Genomic DNA, 16,755 nt, shown 5'->3' on the forward strand with positions numbered 1-16,755 from the left:
TTTGATAAACTGACAACCACACCAATCACTTAATTAACAAATTCAAAAATTTTACTTTTTCATTTCATTTTTCCAAATCTGCAATATGTTAAGTAGAAAAAAAATAGCAAAAACAGATGAATTTAATTTCTTTAAAATGGAAAATCTGTATCTTTTTTTTCAGAAATGTTTCGTTTGTATCTAAATTTTATGAATTTAACTGGTAATCTACAAATTTCTTTTCTCGATTTGACTCTCTTGCATGGTAGTTGATATTTTGGTTAGCTTGAATTTGACCAGAAACTTACAGTTCTTTAGCTGTGATTAGCTGATTAGAAATTTCAGCACCAAGATTTGAAACTCTTTCATTTCACTTTTAATGCATGACATTGAAAAAATCCACCCAAAAAAATCAAAATTACTGAGTCTTTTGGCACGAGTGGTGTGGTGTGAAATTTATTTTTCTTTGCTTGTTATTTTAAAGCATGTCAACTAAAAGATTTATTAACAGGAGGAATACAGGCGTGAAGGAATTGATTGGAAATTTATTGACTTTGGTCTTGACTTGCAACCATGTATTGAACTCATTGAAAGCCCGGTAAGAGTTTTGTGTGAAACTGGCTGCAGTAAACTGTCTGTTACCTTATCTGTTTTTGGCAAAATGTATATTTATTACATTTTATAATAAAATTGGTCCTGCACCAAAAAAGTATGAGAAAATTCGCTTAGACTCAGTGCTACTTAAACTCTATGGTGAATTTACATAAATTGAATAGGGTCGCCCACAACAAATATGTTTTCCCCTCCAAAAAAAATTTGTAAAAGCACAAAATATTAAAGTATGTAGATGGTGATACAGATTGAATCTCCTGTGCATGTGAGGATAAAGCAAGGTACAATCTTAAAATCATTCATTACTTTTTAGTCCAACCCACCTGGTATCTTAGCTTTACTTGATGAAGAATGTTGGTTCCCCAAAGCTACCGACAAAACATTTGTGGAAAAAATGGTGAAGCAGCTTGGTGACAAACCTAAGTTCCAAAAAGCTACAAAACTGAGAAGCAACTGTGACTTTTCCATCGTGCATTATGCTGGCAAGGTAATGTATAATTTTGTTCGGTTTAATCTTGGTATTTTACACAATGGGTGTGTGGTATAGGCGCCACATTTTTTTTAAATTCAAGGGTGACAGTGAAAACAGATTTTTTTATTAGATTTAAAAAATTTAAAATCGGTCTTTATTTATTTGTTCCATAAACATTTAAATCTATAAGATTGTCATTTTGTCAACTCTGTTTACAAAGAGCCCCCAAAAGTAATATTAGTAAAAGTAGCAATAGTTACGAGAATTTGCGCATAAAATGAATTGCCCCCAAAACTTATCACCCACAAAGTTACATACTTGGTAACTTGGAAGCGGGCTTGAAGGGTTTGAAAATGAACACCTCTGGTATAACGACTGTCATTGCCCCACCACCTGCAATAAAAAAATTAATCAAATGGCCACAACATGTATTGTTTTCGTACAGCATGACATTTTGTGCTTAAACATAGGGATTTGTACCATGGATTTAACTACTGGTTAAATTATAAACATATTTGTTTTAAACAGGTTGATTACGTGGCAAAGAAATGGCTGATGAAGAACATGGACCCACTTAATGATAATATCATTGACTTGCTGCACAACTCAACTGAATCTTTCGTCAGTCAAATGTGGAAAGACAGTAAGTGTGGTTTGGTATTAATATATATTTTTACATAAACAGCACATATTTAGTGTGCATAAGTATGTGGTTTACTGCCCTAATGCAGGCACATAAATGGACAACCAATTATATTCAGGGATACATTATGTTTAGGTTTGCTGATCATATGTCTATGATATTTGGTGGGTTAATAGTTTTGTATGTTAGTGGTATAAGTATACACACTTTAATGTGTGCCATTAAGTTAATATTGGTTTGCAAATGTATTTATCTATTGTATTATTAAAAAGGCAGGCAATACATTGTAACAGATTTTATGTCAAAAATCTATATACAAAATCCTAAATTTTAAAGTCTAAAATAACAAATTTCATAAATCTTGAAAAAGTAAGGAATAAATTCCCAAATATTCAAAAACTGACCAATATCCTTGTACGTAGTGTCGAAGGTGGTTGGTTTGGAACAATTGCAATCTTCGGGATCTGAGAATAAATTCTCAAGCGGAGCTTACAAAACCAAGAGAGGAATGTTCCGAACTGTTGGCGCGCTCTACAAGGATCAACTACAAAAGTTGATGTCGACACTTCGCAACACCAACCCCAACTTTGTCCGGTAAATTTATTTTTATTAAAATTACATTTTGACCGTTGAATTTTTTTACAAATTTACATTTTGACCAGTACATTGCTTTTATAAAAAATCTTTTTTTTGCAGATTATTTTCTATTTATAAACTTTTTTTATTTCGGTAAATTGTTTTTATAAAATTATTTTTTTATATGTTAAATTTATTTTTTTATAAAAATACTCTAGTACACGCTAGTTCAAATAGACAACATATGGTTTCTTGACTCGTGAGCCCTAGGGTTAAGAAACACTACTCTAATATATAAATTAATTGAATTTTTTATTATTTTAACATCCATTTAAAAATTCTGTATAAGAAATAACTATTTCTCACTTTAAAACAACAAAAAAATGCTGTAGATCTAAAAATAGTTCAGCTGTAATTTCAGATTTTATTATATGACTTAGATAATATAAACAATTTTTCAGTTGCATCATCCCCAACTATGAGAAGAGACCTGGCAAGATCATGGCTCACCTTGTATTGGAACAACTTAGATGTAATGGTGTGTTGGAAGGAATCCGTATCTGCAGACAGGTGAAAGGAAATATGAAAATTGCATGAAAATTCCAAAACAGAAAACTTTTTTATAATTTGGAAAATGATACCATAGTAAAGCTGATAAATATTTTTTAACATTTTTACATAAACTTTTTAAAAAGAGGTACAATAAAAACTTTTTTTGCTTAAATACACAAAACAATATTATTTTTGCATATATTTAATTAGGTTCCTAATTTTCGGTAATTACAGCAAATTTGGGTATAAAACATATTAAACATAAGTTATAAAACATAATCAGTGTAAAAATATATCATATTTTCATTAAACCTTAACATTGGCTTGTATTCCAGGGTTTCCCCAACCGCGTCCCCTTCCAAGAGTTCCGTCAACGTTACGAGATCCTGACTCCAAACTGCCTTCCTAAAGATATCATGGATGGAAAGAAGGCAGCGATAAAGATGCTCACCGCTCTCGATCTCGATGAGAATCTCTTTCGTATTGGTCAGAGCAAGATCTTCTTCCGTGGAGGAGTACTTGCTCATCTTGAGGAAGAGAGAGATTTGAAGCTTACTGACATCATCATTCAGTTCCAAGCTGCTTGCAGAGGATACTTGGCACGAAGGTATATAGTATTAATATTAAATTTTATTTGTCATTTCTATTAGGACAGCGAAGATTGAAAAATATTTGTAACAAATTGTGACTTTGTAGGCGAAAATATATGTTGTGAGAATAAAATTTGTTGGACTTGATTTTGTAATTTTTGTTGCTATTTTTAATTTTTTTGCATACATTCCTATAAAATAATCAAAAGTAAAGTCATAATAATTAAAGATTTTTCCTAAATTTTGTTACTAAATTTTTAGAAACTTTTCCAAACGCAAGGATCAGCTTCGTGCTATTCGAATCATCCAAAGGAATGGTCTTGCTTATCTTAAGCTGAGGAACTGGCCATGGTGGAGGTTGTTCACTAAAGTTAAACCACTCTTGCAAGTTACAAGGCAGGAAGAAGATCTCAATGCAAAAGAGAGAGAATTGAAACTTGTGCAAGAAAAGAAGGACGAACTAGAGTCTTCTTTGCATGACATTGAGAAGAAGTTTGCTCAGGTTTGGAATTTTTGTTTTGGTAATTAATAAGTTAAGTTTAGCAAAAAGTTTAAATGTGTTAGAAAATATCATTTTTTTTATTAATAACATAGTGATACACAAATGTGTAGCAAAAAAATTTTAAAAAGGGAAAATGCTAGAATAAAGCCTTTACAGACCAGCTTATGATATAGAAAGATTGTAGCAACCAAATTGTTTACATTGATTAGTTATAGGAAGTGAGAATCATGAATTATGACATCATTAACCATGAGTTTACTATATGAACAGTGGTTATAACACGGGTGTTCTTTTGCTAACACCTCGTGTCTGCTTATGAATTAATACGTATGTAGCTTCATGTGTATTATAACATTTAACATAAGACTTTAAGGATCTAGTGCTACAAAACATAACAAGCAAAATTAAAATGCAACCAATTCTATAATAAAAAATGTTTTTCGCCTAAATGGCATTGTCAGTCCCTTGTTCAAAGATTCTTTAATAAACAATTGGCTGGTTTTTGTCAGTTTTTTTAGTTCTCGTAGCACCAGATCTTTACTGTATTTCTTTACACGAGAAACATTCAACTCCATGAGCAACAGATCAGGGTCAGATTTACAATTTATTACAGTTAAATGTGACTTAGTGTGATTATTTTTAGAATTTTTATTTAATTAACTTGTGATGTTTTTCGACCCCAGGTTTGTGAGGAGAAAAACATGCTTGCCGAGCAGTTGCAAACCGAGCAGGAGGTATGGAACGAGTCCGAGGAGATGAGAGCCCGACTCGCTGCACGAAAGACGGAGTTGGAAGAAATCCTCCAGGACATGGAGGCGAGACTTGATGAGGAGGAAGATCGCAACCAAGGGATGATGCAAGAGAAGAAGAAGATGCAAACCAACATCAAGGTAGATTTTTAGCATTTTTTTGAATTTTTTAAATTTAGAAAAAAATCATGATTATTATTACAATTGTTAAAAAAAATTTTTAACTGTATATTTATTTTTACTTTCTGTAATTTTTAAGTTGTTACCTCAGCAATGAAAAATGCTCTACACCAATATCAATCGAAAAAAATAAACCATTATTGCCTTCGTTGCTACAAATTACTTTTTCAAGACATTTTTTGCACTTGGTATTTTTATCACATTATAAAGTAAAGTTTCAATAAAAAAATATTTTTTATAATTCTTTTTTTTTGGAATTTTATCTTTATTTTGATCTTTAGGACCTTGAGGAGCAACTGGATGAGGAAGAAGCCGCTCGTCAAAAACTTCAACTGGAAAAAGTTACCTTGGATGCCAAGTGTAAGAAGATGGATGAAGATTTAAATCTCTTGGAAGATGCGCAATCTAAGGTGAAATATTACGGGTTACTTTGTATATGTTCTGTATGCTGGTTCTTGCATTAGATTTATGGTTCTTAGACCTTCTTGAAGATACATGAAACATTCAAGTTTTGTCTATTTTTTATTAATAAGGAATCAAAAATAAAAATTTGTATTTCTGGTTACAGTTGCAACGCGAACGCAAAGCATTGGAAGAACGAGTCAATGAATTGGAAGGAACGCTCGGTGATGAGGAAGAAAAAGCAAAGATGCTTTCCAAGCTAAAACACAAGGTGTGGTAACGATACCGTTTCAATAAATATTGAGGTTAATGCTTATAATTAGACTACTACAATAAATACCATATTTGTTTCTAACAATATTACCCAAATATTTTAATTCGATTTTTTGCTGATAATTTTTTTTTCAGAACGAATCCGTAATTTCTGATTTGCAAGAGCGACTTAAAAAAGAAGAAAAACTTCGTCAAGAGCTCGAAAAAATCAAGAGGCAATTGGAAGCGGAGATTGCTGAACTCCGGGAGCAAATTGCTGATCTTCAGTTGCAGCTGGAAGAGCTCAGAGTTCAGAATCAAAGAAAAGATGATGAACTTGCTGCTCTTCAGGATAAGTTAGTCATCTCATTTAGATAGTTTCTTTTAAAATAAAGTCATCTTTTTACAAACTCTAAAAATCCCCCCATAAAAGACAATTTGTGTTTTCTGGCTTAGTGGTTATTCACTTGCATCATGAATGAAATATACCTGGTTCAATGCTCAACACTGGTATTCGAATACTAATACTGATAGGCATTTGTACTGAGCAAGACGTAATGGAAATTGCTCTAACCTATTGGTACCTAATTAGTTGTCTAAAAATATGTCAGCCATACAGAGAAACAATCACCACAAAGTTACGCACACATTAATTTGTAATACACATTTTTTATGTATATTCTACATGATTGCGATTTTTATGTTGTTAGATCAATTCAACATATATGCCCTACCACAAATTAAATGTGCCTTTATACTCAATTAACTCATACAAAGAGGGTTAATGAGCACCACTTTATCCTGTGGTCATATGGAGTGACATGCCAGGGTACCTAGGATGTACGATGTAGGCAGAGCTGGTATATCACTCTATATGTTCAAGTAGATTTAGTCCTGCTTGCTAGAATGGTATTAGGGGTTCTGATAAGACAACAAATTCAACAAGTTAATTAAAAAGGTTTTACTTTTAATTTTTTTCCTAAAAATCCTAGATTTTTATTTAGGTATTTAAAATTAAATCTAGCCATGTGAAAAAGACTATTGTCTCTTTAAAAAGAGTTTTTTTATTTAAAAAAAACTTTATTTAAATTAATGTCCCTTTTTCTAGATTTGACCAGGAACAAACTGCACGAAGCCAGCTCGCTAAGAATCATCGTGAACTACAAAACCAAAACGCTGAAGTCTTGGAGGATTTGGAGCAGGAGCGATCCCAGAGGAACAAAGCTGAGAAGCAGAAACGTGACCTCAGTGAAGAGTTGGAAGCTCTTAAGACTGAATTGGAAGATTCTCTTGACACCACCAATGCGCAACAAGAACTCAAGTAAGATATCTGTTTTAAAAATTTTAAAAATAGTTTAAATAGTTTTTTTTCCTTATACTAATAATGTCATTTTCCTTATACTAATGTCATGTGTATAATAACTTGCATTTTTTTTATTCAAATCTTAAATTAAAAAATTAGATATTTAAAACAATAATTTGAACATTTAGATCTCAACGAGAGAGAGAACTTGAAAACCTAAAGCGAACGTTGGAAAGTGAAACAACTTCCTTTGATACACAACTACAACAGATGAGACAGAAACATAACAGCCAAGTTGAAACTTTCCAAGATGAATTGGACGTACTTAAGAGAGTAAGTTGTAATTAATTTAAAATTTTTTTTTTGAGAGCAAACGCTGTTGTTGTTGTTGGTTCTGTGGCAAAGTGGTCAAGAAGCTTTAATTGAAACTACAGCATACAAGGTTCAAAGCTCGATGCTGAGCTTTAATTGAAATGATGATGTTTAATTTTGGGTCTAATAAACATAAATTAAAATATTTTAAACCAAATATAACATTTTCATATATATTTGTATTAGGAGTTTTCCTTCTTGTGCTCGACTAGTTTTGTAGTAGCCATCACAGGGCCTGCTGATTTTCTCACAAAGCCAATTCTGGCGTTAACCTAAGGTTGTATGGCATACCACGTTACAGGACCTCAACCACACATTATAGAAAATCGAACTAATTTTCTTGCATTTGTTTTCAGAACAAATCTGCTTTGGAGAAATCCAAGCATTCATTGGAATCTGAGAACCAGGAGTTGCAGGAAGAACTTCGTTTGGTGTCAGGAGCTAAAACTGACTCGGAAACAAAACGTCGCAAGCAAGACCAACAACTGCAGGAGCTTAGCGCGAAGTTGCAAGACACTGAACGACAGAGAAATGATCTGCAAGATAAGCTTAGTAAGGGCCAGGTAAGTCCATGCGTTGGTTGGTTTTGTTATTGTTACTGTGCGAGTAGCAGATTAATCTGCTGCTAAATCGGGTCTGGGATTTTTCTAATTAAAAAATAATTTGTGGAAGTTTTTGGAATGTGTTGTGTAAAGCACCTATATATTATTACGGAAAATCTTCATTAAATTTTTTATTTAGTTTGTTTAATAATGAGTTGTCCAATGTGTTACAAAATGTGCTACAGTGTTGATTTATTAAATATTTTTTTTACCCAGCTTGAAATTGAGAGTTTGTCTCACAACCTTGAACAAGTTGAAACCCAACTTTCAAGATCACAGAAGGAAGCTTCACAACTTGATTCTCAACTTCAAGATGCTCAGGTTTGATGTTGTTTAAATATAGATGACTATTTACATGCATAGGTTACAGTGTAGAACTTGTGGTCGGCAATGCAATCAAAAATGCCCCGGTTATAAAGTTTAATTATAAGACAGTAAAATTTGAATATATTTTATTAAATGTGGAGTTAACAATGTCGACAAGAACAGCCATTATATTATAAATACAACAGAACTTAACAATTACAAGTTTAACTTCTGTATTTTTTGTTGTTAAAATGTTGAGGAATCTCAACACTGTCTTCATTCCAGGTCCCTTGGCTTGGGACTTTACTCATATAAAATTATATCATTTAACATCTTTCTTATTCACAGTCACAAGGCCAGGAGGAGACACAAGCCAAGTTGAAGTACGCTCACAAGATTAGGAGTCTTGAAGATGAACGTACATCATTGGAGGAACAATTAGAAGAGGAAGAAGAGTCGAGGAAGGCTGTTGAGAAGCAACTTTCAACTGCTAATATTGCTGTGAGTTTGTGTGCAGGTTGTGGAAAAAGAAATCTGAAGTTTAAGTATTGATAACAATACTACAGTGATGGTGTAGAAAATTTTTTTTAAAAGCCTGTTTAAAAAATGTAAATTTAATGGATAAAGTATGTAACATGCAGATCAACAAGATAATGGGTGAAATAATGAATCAAAACTCCTATAGTTTGGTCTACATTTGACCCTTAAGGATATGAAATGCAAATATGTGTTCTAAAACAGGTGTTTATTTATCTATAGATAGACCTTTTGTGCAGTTTTAAACAAAAGTTTCTTCAAAAAATTGATGCTTATATATATTTAAAAAAAATTATATATTTATATTTGTTTTTTTAAAAAAATCTTTGTTTTTTTTAGTTGCAAGACTTGAAGAAGAAAATGGAAGGAGATGCGGAAGCTATTGATCAACTTGAAGAGTCAAAGAAAAGATATCAAAGGGAACTTGAAGACAAAACTCAACAACTTGAAGAAAAGTCGGCACAAGCTGATAAGGTAGAAATTTTATCCGTAATAAAATAATTTTTTTTCTGTCATAAAACAGGTTTATAAACTGAAGACTGTTGGTCAATACGGGCCTTTCATGACGATAATACAAAAATATGTGATTTGTATAATACAAAAACGAATGAAACAGAATTTTCCGTTTAGGTGTAAGTATGTTCAGGAAGCATTGTTGTAAAGAATATACTGCAGTGTTTCTTAAACTGTATCCCACAAAACTTTCATAACATGTATAGTCCATATGAAGTTTTACTTTGTAAAATCTTATTTTTTACTATATGGTTTCAGTAATAGTGAGCCAGAAAACTTCCACTAATTACCATGCATACTTTATAAATAGTTTCGTTCTAAATATGCTTTTTCATGGCCTAAAATTGTTTATAGCTTCTAAAAATTAAAACAACGTTTTTTTACAGTTAGAAAAAACCAACAAGCGACTCCAAGGTGATTATGACGATCTATCTGTTGAAGTGGATCACAACAGATCAGTGATTTCCTCGCTTGAGAAGAAACAACGTCAATTCGACAAAGCTCTTGCTGACGAACGAATGATTTCTGCCAAGAACGCAGAAGAGAGAGATCAAGCAGAGCGAGAAGCAAGAGAGAAAGACACAAAGGCAATCTCGCTTAGTCACGAATGTGATGAATTGAAAGACAAGGTTGGTTGCTTTTCAAATTTTTGTGTTTTTTTGTAAGTTTTTGTATATTTTCAATGTTGTGGTTTGATTTATGTTTTGTTTTTTTTCTTTTTCCTACAATTACCAACAATAAGGCGCACTTGTAAGAAGCTAAATAACACAAAAAGAATCTGTATAATATAAATATTAACACAGTACAAATTATAACTTACAATTTTATATCCTTGCGTTCCTCGGTGGAGAAATCACTAATTCCTATTAACATTAGATTGATGAGTTGGAACGCGTCAGAAGATCCCAACAAGCTGAACTTGATGAACTCGTCAGTTCCAAAGATGCAACTGGTGCGTGGTTTGTTTATTGATTGATTGATAAATTATTACAAACTGGTGTGTGGTTTGTTTATTGGTTGATTGATAAATTATTACAAACTTTTAACTATAAAAAGTTTTTTTTGCTTTCCAAAGCTTGTTCTAACTTAGTTATATGTCATTTAGTAAGATATATATGGTAGCACCCTGGGTGTTAGGCCAACTCTGGCCTAAATTCCAAGTCCCATGAAATGCCATTTTAGGACCGTTACCTTGCACCTTAAAATAAAGTAAAACCACTGTAATAATCCAAATATATTCCTAATTTACCACAATACAGGCAAGAGCGCTCACGAGCTTGAGCGAAGCAAGCGTCTCCTTGAAAGCCAGATGGAGGAGATGAAGACACAGCTCGAGGAGCTTGAAGATGAGTTGCAAGTCACTGAAGATGCCAAGCTTAGGTTGGAAGTTAACTTACAAGCAGCCAAGACCAACTTTGAGCGTGACTTGAATGCACGCGAGGAACAAGCTGAAGAGAAACGCAGAAGCATTCTTAAGCAGGTACGAAGTTATTTTGTTGAATTTAAAAGATAAAAATTGAAAAAAAAATTGATTAAGAATTTGTTGGCACAGTAGTAAAAGATTATGTTTTGTAACCGAAGGATACCTGATTCAAGTCTCGATACTGCTACCTTTGGCTGTCTTTTGGCAGAACTATTTTGTATAGATTTAGCATAAAATATAAGCACAAATGATCTCACAGTGCAAATTGGGGTAATATAACACCTAAGTTATCTTACCAAAACCACCCAAGAATAAATTAATGATAATAAATGCATTTTTCCGACAGTTGTTTTAATATGTTTTTAATTCATTTGATGCGTGAACATTGTCTGACTTGTGGAGTTCTAGCATTATAGCAAACATACATGTATTGTAATACTGTATAATACAACACTCAAGTCACAAGCAGTTTAATGCAGTATTCCATTTTTTAACTTTGAATCTGTTTTTAATAAATTAGTGCTAAAAGTGTTTCCAAAGTTGCATGGATAAAATTTCCTTTAAGCCATTTTTGTCTCAATAGCTCCGCGAGCTTGAAGCTGAGTTGGAAGAAGAAAGGAAACAAAAGTCGAACGCCATCGCTGCAAAGAAGAAGATGGAAATGGATTTCTCCGATTTGGAATCTCATATTGATGCGGCTTCCAAGGGGAAGGAAGATGCTGTTAAACAACTCAAGAAAGCTCAGGTAATTTGTTAGGGGGTCACTCTGAAGAAGTGCTTTGTGTGGGTCTTATCACGCGGGTGTTTGGGTAATTAGCAATCCTGGTCTAAATCCCATGACCCATAGCGTGCCATGCTGCGGGACCTTACCCACATAGAATGTAGGGCTTGAGCTATGTTTATGTATTGACAAAACAGTTTTAAGTGTTTAATATTGAGTGTTTTAAATATATTGTGGTAGTTTTATAGCTGTTATTTTATCTACAAGAGTTTAGGTAACTTATCTGCCTAATGTGTAATACATCATAAATACCATTATAATACTCTAAACCGTTGCTTTTGAAATTGTTTGCTCGTTACCATTTTTATTCTCCTTAAATTTTCCGTGACTCTCCTAGGTTAAAAGTATCCTATATGTAGTACTAAAATATGCATAATCTCAGAGACCCCTACAATTCGTTACACAAATCACAATACCCCAGTTTGGGAAGCACTGCTTTTAACTGTCTAGTTTAGACCATAAGTATCTTGTTCTCAACTCTAAATATTTGTAAATTCATATTTCAGGCCCAACTTAAAGAATATCAGCGTGATTTGGATGAAGTTCGCCAATCACGTGATGATCTGCTCATCACATCACGGGAAAGCGACAAGAAGGCCAAGAATCTTGAAGCTGATCTGATGCAAGCCCAGGAGGATCTTTCTGCATCCGAGAGACACAGAAGAACTGTGGAAGCCGAACGAGATGAACTACAAGAGGAGATTGCAGGAGGACTCAAGGATAAGTAAGTTTGAAAATTCGATTTTATATAACTGGTGTAAGTGTCAGAAACATAAGGGTTTCTAAAGCTCTCTTATTGTGCAAAGTATTTTTTGGTTAATAAGGCTACTTAGAACCATTACTGTTTAATTCAAACTTCCTAAATGTTAGGAAAATGTATATGAATGCTTTTATAGTTGTCCATTTTATATTTATTCTATAATATATGCTTCTCTTACTTTTTATTGTTGCTGTAATTTTTACAAAATTTTATTTAAATAAACAAACATACGCAAAGTCTTCATAATCATTGTCTCATTTATATTACTTCAATATTTTCGTCACCAGGAACGCACAACAAGACGACAAGCGACGTATTGAAGCTCGTATTGCTGATATGGAAGAAGAGAATGAAGATCTTGCTTCCACTGTGGAGATTCTGGATGAAAAGAACAGAAAATTACAAGTAATTTATATTCGGTGTTGTGTTAAAATTCATTTTTCTTCAAGAGTATTTTTTTATAATGAAAATATTGAACAATAACATTCAGATTAAAAATGAGCAGGTAGTAAAAGTTTTTGTAAACCTTAAATATGTCAGCTTTAAGCTTCCATTGTAATATACCGCATGCAAATCGAGAATATCCAATATTTTTTAAAAATTACAGTACAACTGTTTTGTGTGGTTTCGGGATTTTTTTAACCTTTTTATTTATTTATTTTTTTGTTGTAGTCTCAAAACGAGCAGCTTCAAAATGAACTTTCAAGCGAGAGATCTTCTCTGCAGAAACAAGAGAGCGCTAAATCTCACTTGGAACGACAGGTAACCTGTAATATATTTCGGTTTCTATAAATACATCTGTCAAAATTAACACGCAAGTAAGGATACTTTACAATAAGTTCAAATTGTAAAAATATTTTAGACACAATAAACCACAAACATGTGTAAAGTAGGGCAGCTAAAAAAACTTGATGATGTTTATTTAGAGAAGCTTTGTTGCAGCTTTACCCAAAAGATTCTGCTTGTTTGATTGTATTTATAAATTCTCACTTTTCGAAGTGTTGTACAACAGTTTTATAAGAAAGTTTGTGCAACACTATTGTAAGAAAGATTGTGCAACACTGTTATAAGAAAGTTTGTGCAACACTGTTATAATTAAAACTGTTAATACAGAACAAAGAACTGAAGTTGAAACTGAGTGAAATGGAACAAACAGTTCGTACCAAACAGAAGAACGCAATTGCTGCTCTTGAAGCAAAGATACTTAGCACTGAAGAACAACTGGAAGCTGAGGCCAAGTATGTATTTGATATCATGTTACTTCTGCCAATAGACATAATGTAAATAATCTCATAGTGACTCATCTGGTAGAAAAATGTACTGTATTTTTGGAACAAAATATTTAGAATATAACTTTTATTTTAACTCTATTACCCAAGCTTTTTCGAACAATTACAAACTAACAAAATAAGCCATTAGTCGTGGGTTAATGCATAAGGTAAAAGGTTTTGCTTAGAGTTAAGGAGTTTTACGCTTTAAATTTGTGTATCCTATCTTGCCGACTGTATGATTTTTTGTTGTGGCCTCCGAATTCGATTATTTCTTTGTTTATATTTTACCAAGTAAGAAATTCTTTTTTCTAATTTTCTAAAAAAAATTGTGAGAAATTATTTTTTATGTTTTTTTTCCATCCAGGGAGCGATCTGCTGCCAACAAACTGCTCCGAAGATCGGAGAAGAAGTTGAAAGAAACTCTTCTTCTCGTGGATGATGAACGCAACCATGCCGACCAATACAAGGAACAGGTGGGGAGATTATTTTTTAAAAAGCCGGAAGATTTTTCACAATAATGTTAAGATTTGGTATATCCTAATTGGAAAGTTCCTGCGGTGAGCCATACCAGGGATATAGGTCAGAGTTGGGCAATATAAAATTGTTAAAACTAAAATTGACAATTTTTTTTAAACTAAATTTTTTTTAACTAGGTTGACAAGGTAAGCTCTCGTGTGAAAGCACTCAAACGTCAACTGGACGACGCAGAAGAAGAAGTGTCACGCGCCAACGCTGCTAAACGTAAAATCCAACGAGATCTTGACGACACTACTGAACAAAACGAGACGCTGCACCGAGAAGTCAGCCAGCTACGTAACAAACTCAGGTATACATATATTGCACATATAGGTTCATTGTAATAGATTTCTAACCGACCGTAAGTGCATGGTGGTAACGAATGCGTGCTAGTATCTGCCACTTATACCAGTAGCCACGTGTCTTATATACGATGCTGTTCAGTTGTATGTTTTGTATGAACTGGCTTGGGCATGAACACGGTAGTGCCAAGTGTCGCTGGTTTCGCTTCATTTAACAAGTCTGTGACGTCATCACGGTGTACGTGACGTCATCACGGTATATGTGACGTATTATTCCCACCCAGGGGTGGCTTTGGTGGCGGTTACAAGGGTAAGGCAGGGAAAGGCAAATCATATGATGCCGCCTCTGATCAAGACGAGGAGGAGTAACTTGAGGTAAAGATGGAAAGCTTTTGTTGCATGCGAGATCATGTAACAACGTCACTCGACAGCGCGCATGCCGTCAATCGATCGTAACATTTTTATTTTCCTGGTGATTTGGTGTCTGACTAACTGCTGAATTAATATCTCGATGTTTCAAAAATCGTGGAGTTTTGGGTTCAACGCGGCTCGAGGACAGAAGACTTGTGGTTCAAGGAGTCGTGACAGTGGTTGTAGCGTTGCTTTTACATCGGAGGATATGGGTTCAAGGCTCGATGTAGCCACCATTGTGGGCTTTTTATCCAGTAAATTACGCAGACGCACGTTTCTGTTGACACGTTGCGATGATTTTGCTTCCGTTTGTAACTATTTATGACAAAGCATGTATTTGCACTAACCGCTGCTGCACAGTGTATAGCGGGCCAGCATTATGTAGAAAAGCAATTTTAAATGCTGGATCCCTATGCATGCTTAATATTAATAAAGGTGGTAGGCGTAAATAGCTTGTCTAAACAAACCGATTTCCCGTTGATTTACGAGAAATAGGTTGCTTTTATTTTACAAATCACCCGTTCATGTTTTAATTTTAAGTTTTTCCCAACTTGTGGCATCAGCACGGTCATTTCGGCTTTTTTGTTGTCGAAAACACTGACTATTAACGATTTTTTTTGACCTGGTTTTCCCTTACAGGCGCGGGGGTACGGACTACAGGAGCGGCGGCCATTCATCCAGATATCGACTTCAACAAATCGAGGCCGACGAGCCCGAACTGGGTGAAGGCGACGCCGAAACTGCCCCAAAACCACAGTCCTAAACCCAGTGTACGATATTATTTGTTACCATTCTCTATACACGGGCGTGTGATTGATTGCACAGTATTACCGCACATGCCACCCTTGTTAATCGTTCAGTCTATTACTTCGAGACCAAAAATGCTTTCACGCTTTTGTTTGTACCGGTATAGTTTCAAAATGCCACCGTATAGCACTATCGTTCATTCCCCCTGTAGATAAACCATGTGATCTAATTATTTGTGCCTTGCCGCGGTGTCACGTGTGCTGTAGTGCTCCTCGCTGTACATTTACTGCTGTGATTTTGCGAAACGTCGCTTCAATAATCAAACCTTTGTACATAGAAGCAATTAATGTATTAGCGGCTGTACATTTTTTTTTCTCAAAGCGTTACCGACCTAAAATTGTGAAATCGTCTAAAATAACAATAATATAGTTTGTACATTTTTTCCTGGGGCCTTTTTCGTCACGAAGTTTCACTTAAATGGGGTCGCCATTGCCAATCATAATGCCCACTTTAATAAGAGTGTATAATTAAAAAGCAAGAGAATATATACCCTATCTTACTCCTTATTTTGCGCACCTGTTTTTTGATTGGAACGGAAAAGAGTGTTCATCCTTATAATTAGTTGTAACCACGATATTATAATCTTCGGTGATTTAACCAATTGATTGCTTGTTTATTAAACAAGAATTTGATTGAGAATATGTCTTTGATTATGCTTCTTTATTCTCACGTATAAACGAGTTTTCTGGCACGAGGAAACAGAATACCCGTGCTATAACGACTGTTGTTGCCCCACCACGCGAGGATATAACAAAAATTACATTCATATTTAGTATTCAGCAGCATTTTTATAGCTAGTATTTAGCAAAGTAAAGACAGGGTAATTTTAAAAATAGGGAATTAATTTTATGATAGGTTATGCAGTAGTATGCTGGGGGAAGAAAGGGCACCAACAGATAAGATCGTGTTTTAAACAATTAACAAAAGTCTATGGAAATCGGTTTCATAATTCTTCGAATGTTCTTTGTTTACTAGCAAAGGGGGGGAGAAAATAGAATGAAGTTATGTCCCATTTTCCCCCGCCCTACTATATAGTACGTTTTATTAAAACCCACGTTTCACCTGGTTACGCCCGCATTGTATTTACTGTAAAGAAATGACTTGCGTAAAATGTAATTGTATAAGGTACTGATTTATGTTTGAATAAATCGGAGAAGGGCTGCATATTCTTGACTTGGGGTTGGGGGTGTAATATCGGTAGCTCGCCTGGCAGAGTAGTTAGCGTGCATGCCTCTAGCCTAGGCATACGGGTTGGAGGTTCAACGCTGCTACCATTGTAGGTGTGTGTATTTAGGCAAGACACTTTATAACAATGCTCCAACCCAGTATGGTCACTGATGGG

The 16,755-nt window shown here is 34.2% G+C and overlaps 1 protein-coding gene across 9 annotated transcripts in view; it reads left to right on the top strand.

The window, feature by feature from the left end:
- LOC149727742 (uncharacterized) overlaps positions 1–16,052 on the top strand; it is a 26,774-nt gene extending 10,722 nt beyond the window's left edge. For 8 of the 9 annotated variants that reach the window (XM_089888106.1, XM_089888101.1, XM_089888100.1 and 5 more), the window contains 28 exons: positions 491–577; positions 905–1,078; positions 1,592–1,706; positions 2,129–2,300; positions 2,744–2,852; positions 3,170–3,441; positions 3,686–3,926; positions 4,610–4,816; positions 5,137–5,265; positions 5,424–5,528; positions 5,666–5,865; positions 6,618–6,830; positions 7,001–7,145; positions 7,541–7,747; positions 8,003–8,107; positions 8,441–8,593; positions 8,969–9,103; positions 9,529–9,771; positions 10,019–10,094; positions 10,402–10,622; positions 11,149–11,310; positions 11,853–12,070; positions 12,394–12,511; positions 12,779–12,868; positions 13,220–13,344; positions 13,742–13,850; positions 14,031–14,203; positions 15,246–16,052. In XM_089888106.1, coding sequence (XP_089744232.1) covers positions 491–577; positions 905–1,078; positions 1,592–1,706; positions 2,129–2,300; positions 2,744–2,852; positions 3,170–3,441; positions 3,686–3,926; positions 4,610–4,816; positions 5,137–5,265; positions 5,424–5,528; positions 5,666–5,865; positions 6,618–6,830; positions 7,001–7,145; positions 7,541–7,747; positions 8,003–8,107; positions 8,441–8,593; positions 8,969–9,103; positions 9,529–9,771; positions 10,019–10,094; positions 10,402–10,622; positions 11,149–11,310; positions 11,853–12,070; positions 12,394–12,511; positions 12,779–12,868; positions 13,220–13,344; positions 13,742–13,850; positions 14,031–14,203; positions 15,246–15,369 — 4,428 coding nt within the window. In that variant the 3' untranslated portion in view covers positions 15,370–16,052. Of the gene's footprint in view, positions 1–490; positions 578–904; positions 1,079–1,591; positions 1,707–2,128; positions 2,301–2,743; positions 2,853–3,169; positions 3,442–3,685; positions 3,927–4,609; positions 4,817–5,136; positions 5,266–5,423; positions 5,529–5,665; positions 5,866–6,617; positions 6,831–7,000; positions 7,146–7,540; positions 7,748–8,002; positions 8,108–8,440; positions 8,594–8,968; positions 9,104–9,528; positions 9,772–10,018; positions 10,095–10,401; positions 10,623–11,148; positions 11,311–11,852; positions 12,071–12,393; positions 12,512–12,778; positions 12,869–13,219; positions 13,345–13,741; positions 13,851–14,030; positions 14,204–14,479; positions 14,571–15,245 lie in introns of all 9 variants that reach the window. The other variant, XM_089888103.1, reaches the window with a different exon arrangement.
- Positions 16,053–16,755: the final 703 nt, after the last annotated feature.

The sequence above is a fragment of the Ciona robusta genome, chromosome 11, assembly GCF_009617815.1.
Source record: "Ciona robusta chromosome 11, ASM961781v2".
In the NCBI taxonomy this organism is placed as follows: domain Eukaryota; kingdom Metazoa; phylum Chordata; class Ascidiacea; order Phlebobranchia; family Cionidae; genus Ciona; species Ciona robusta.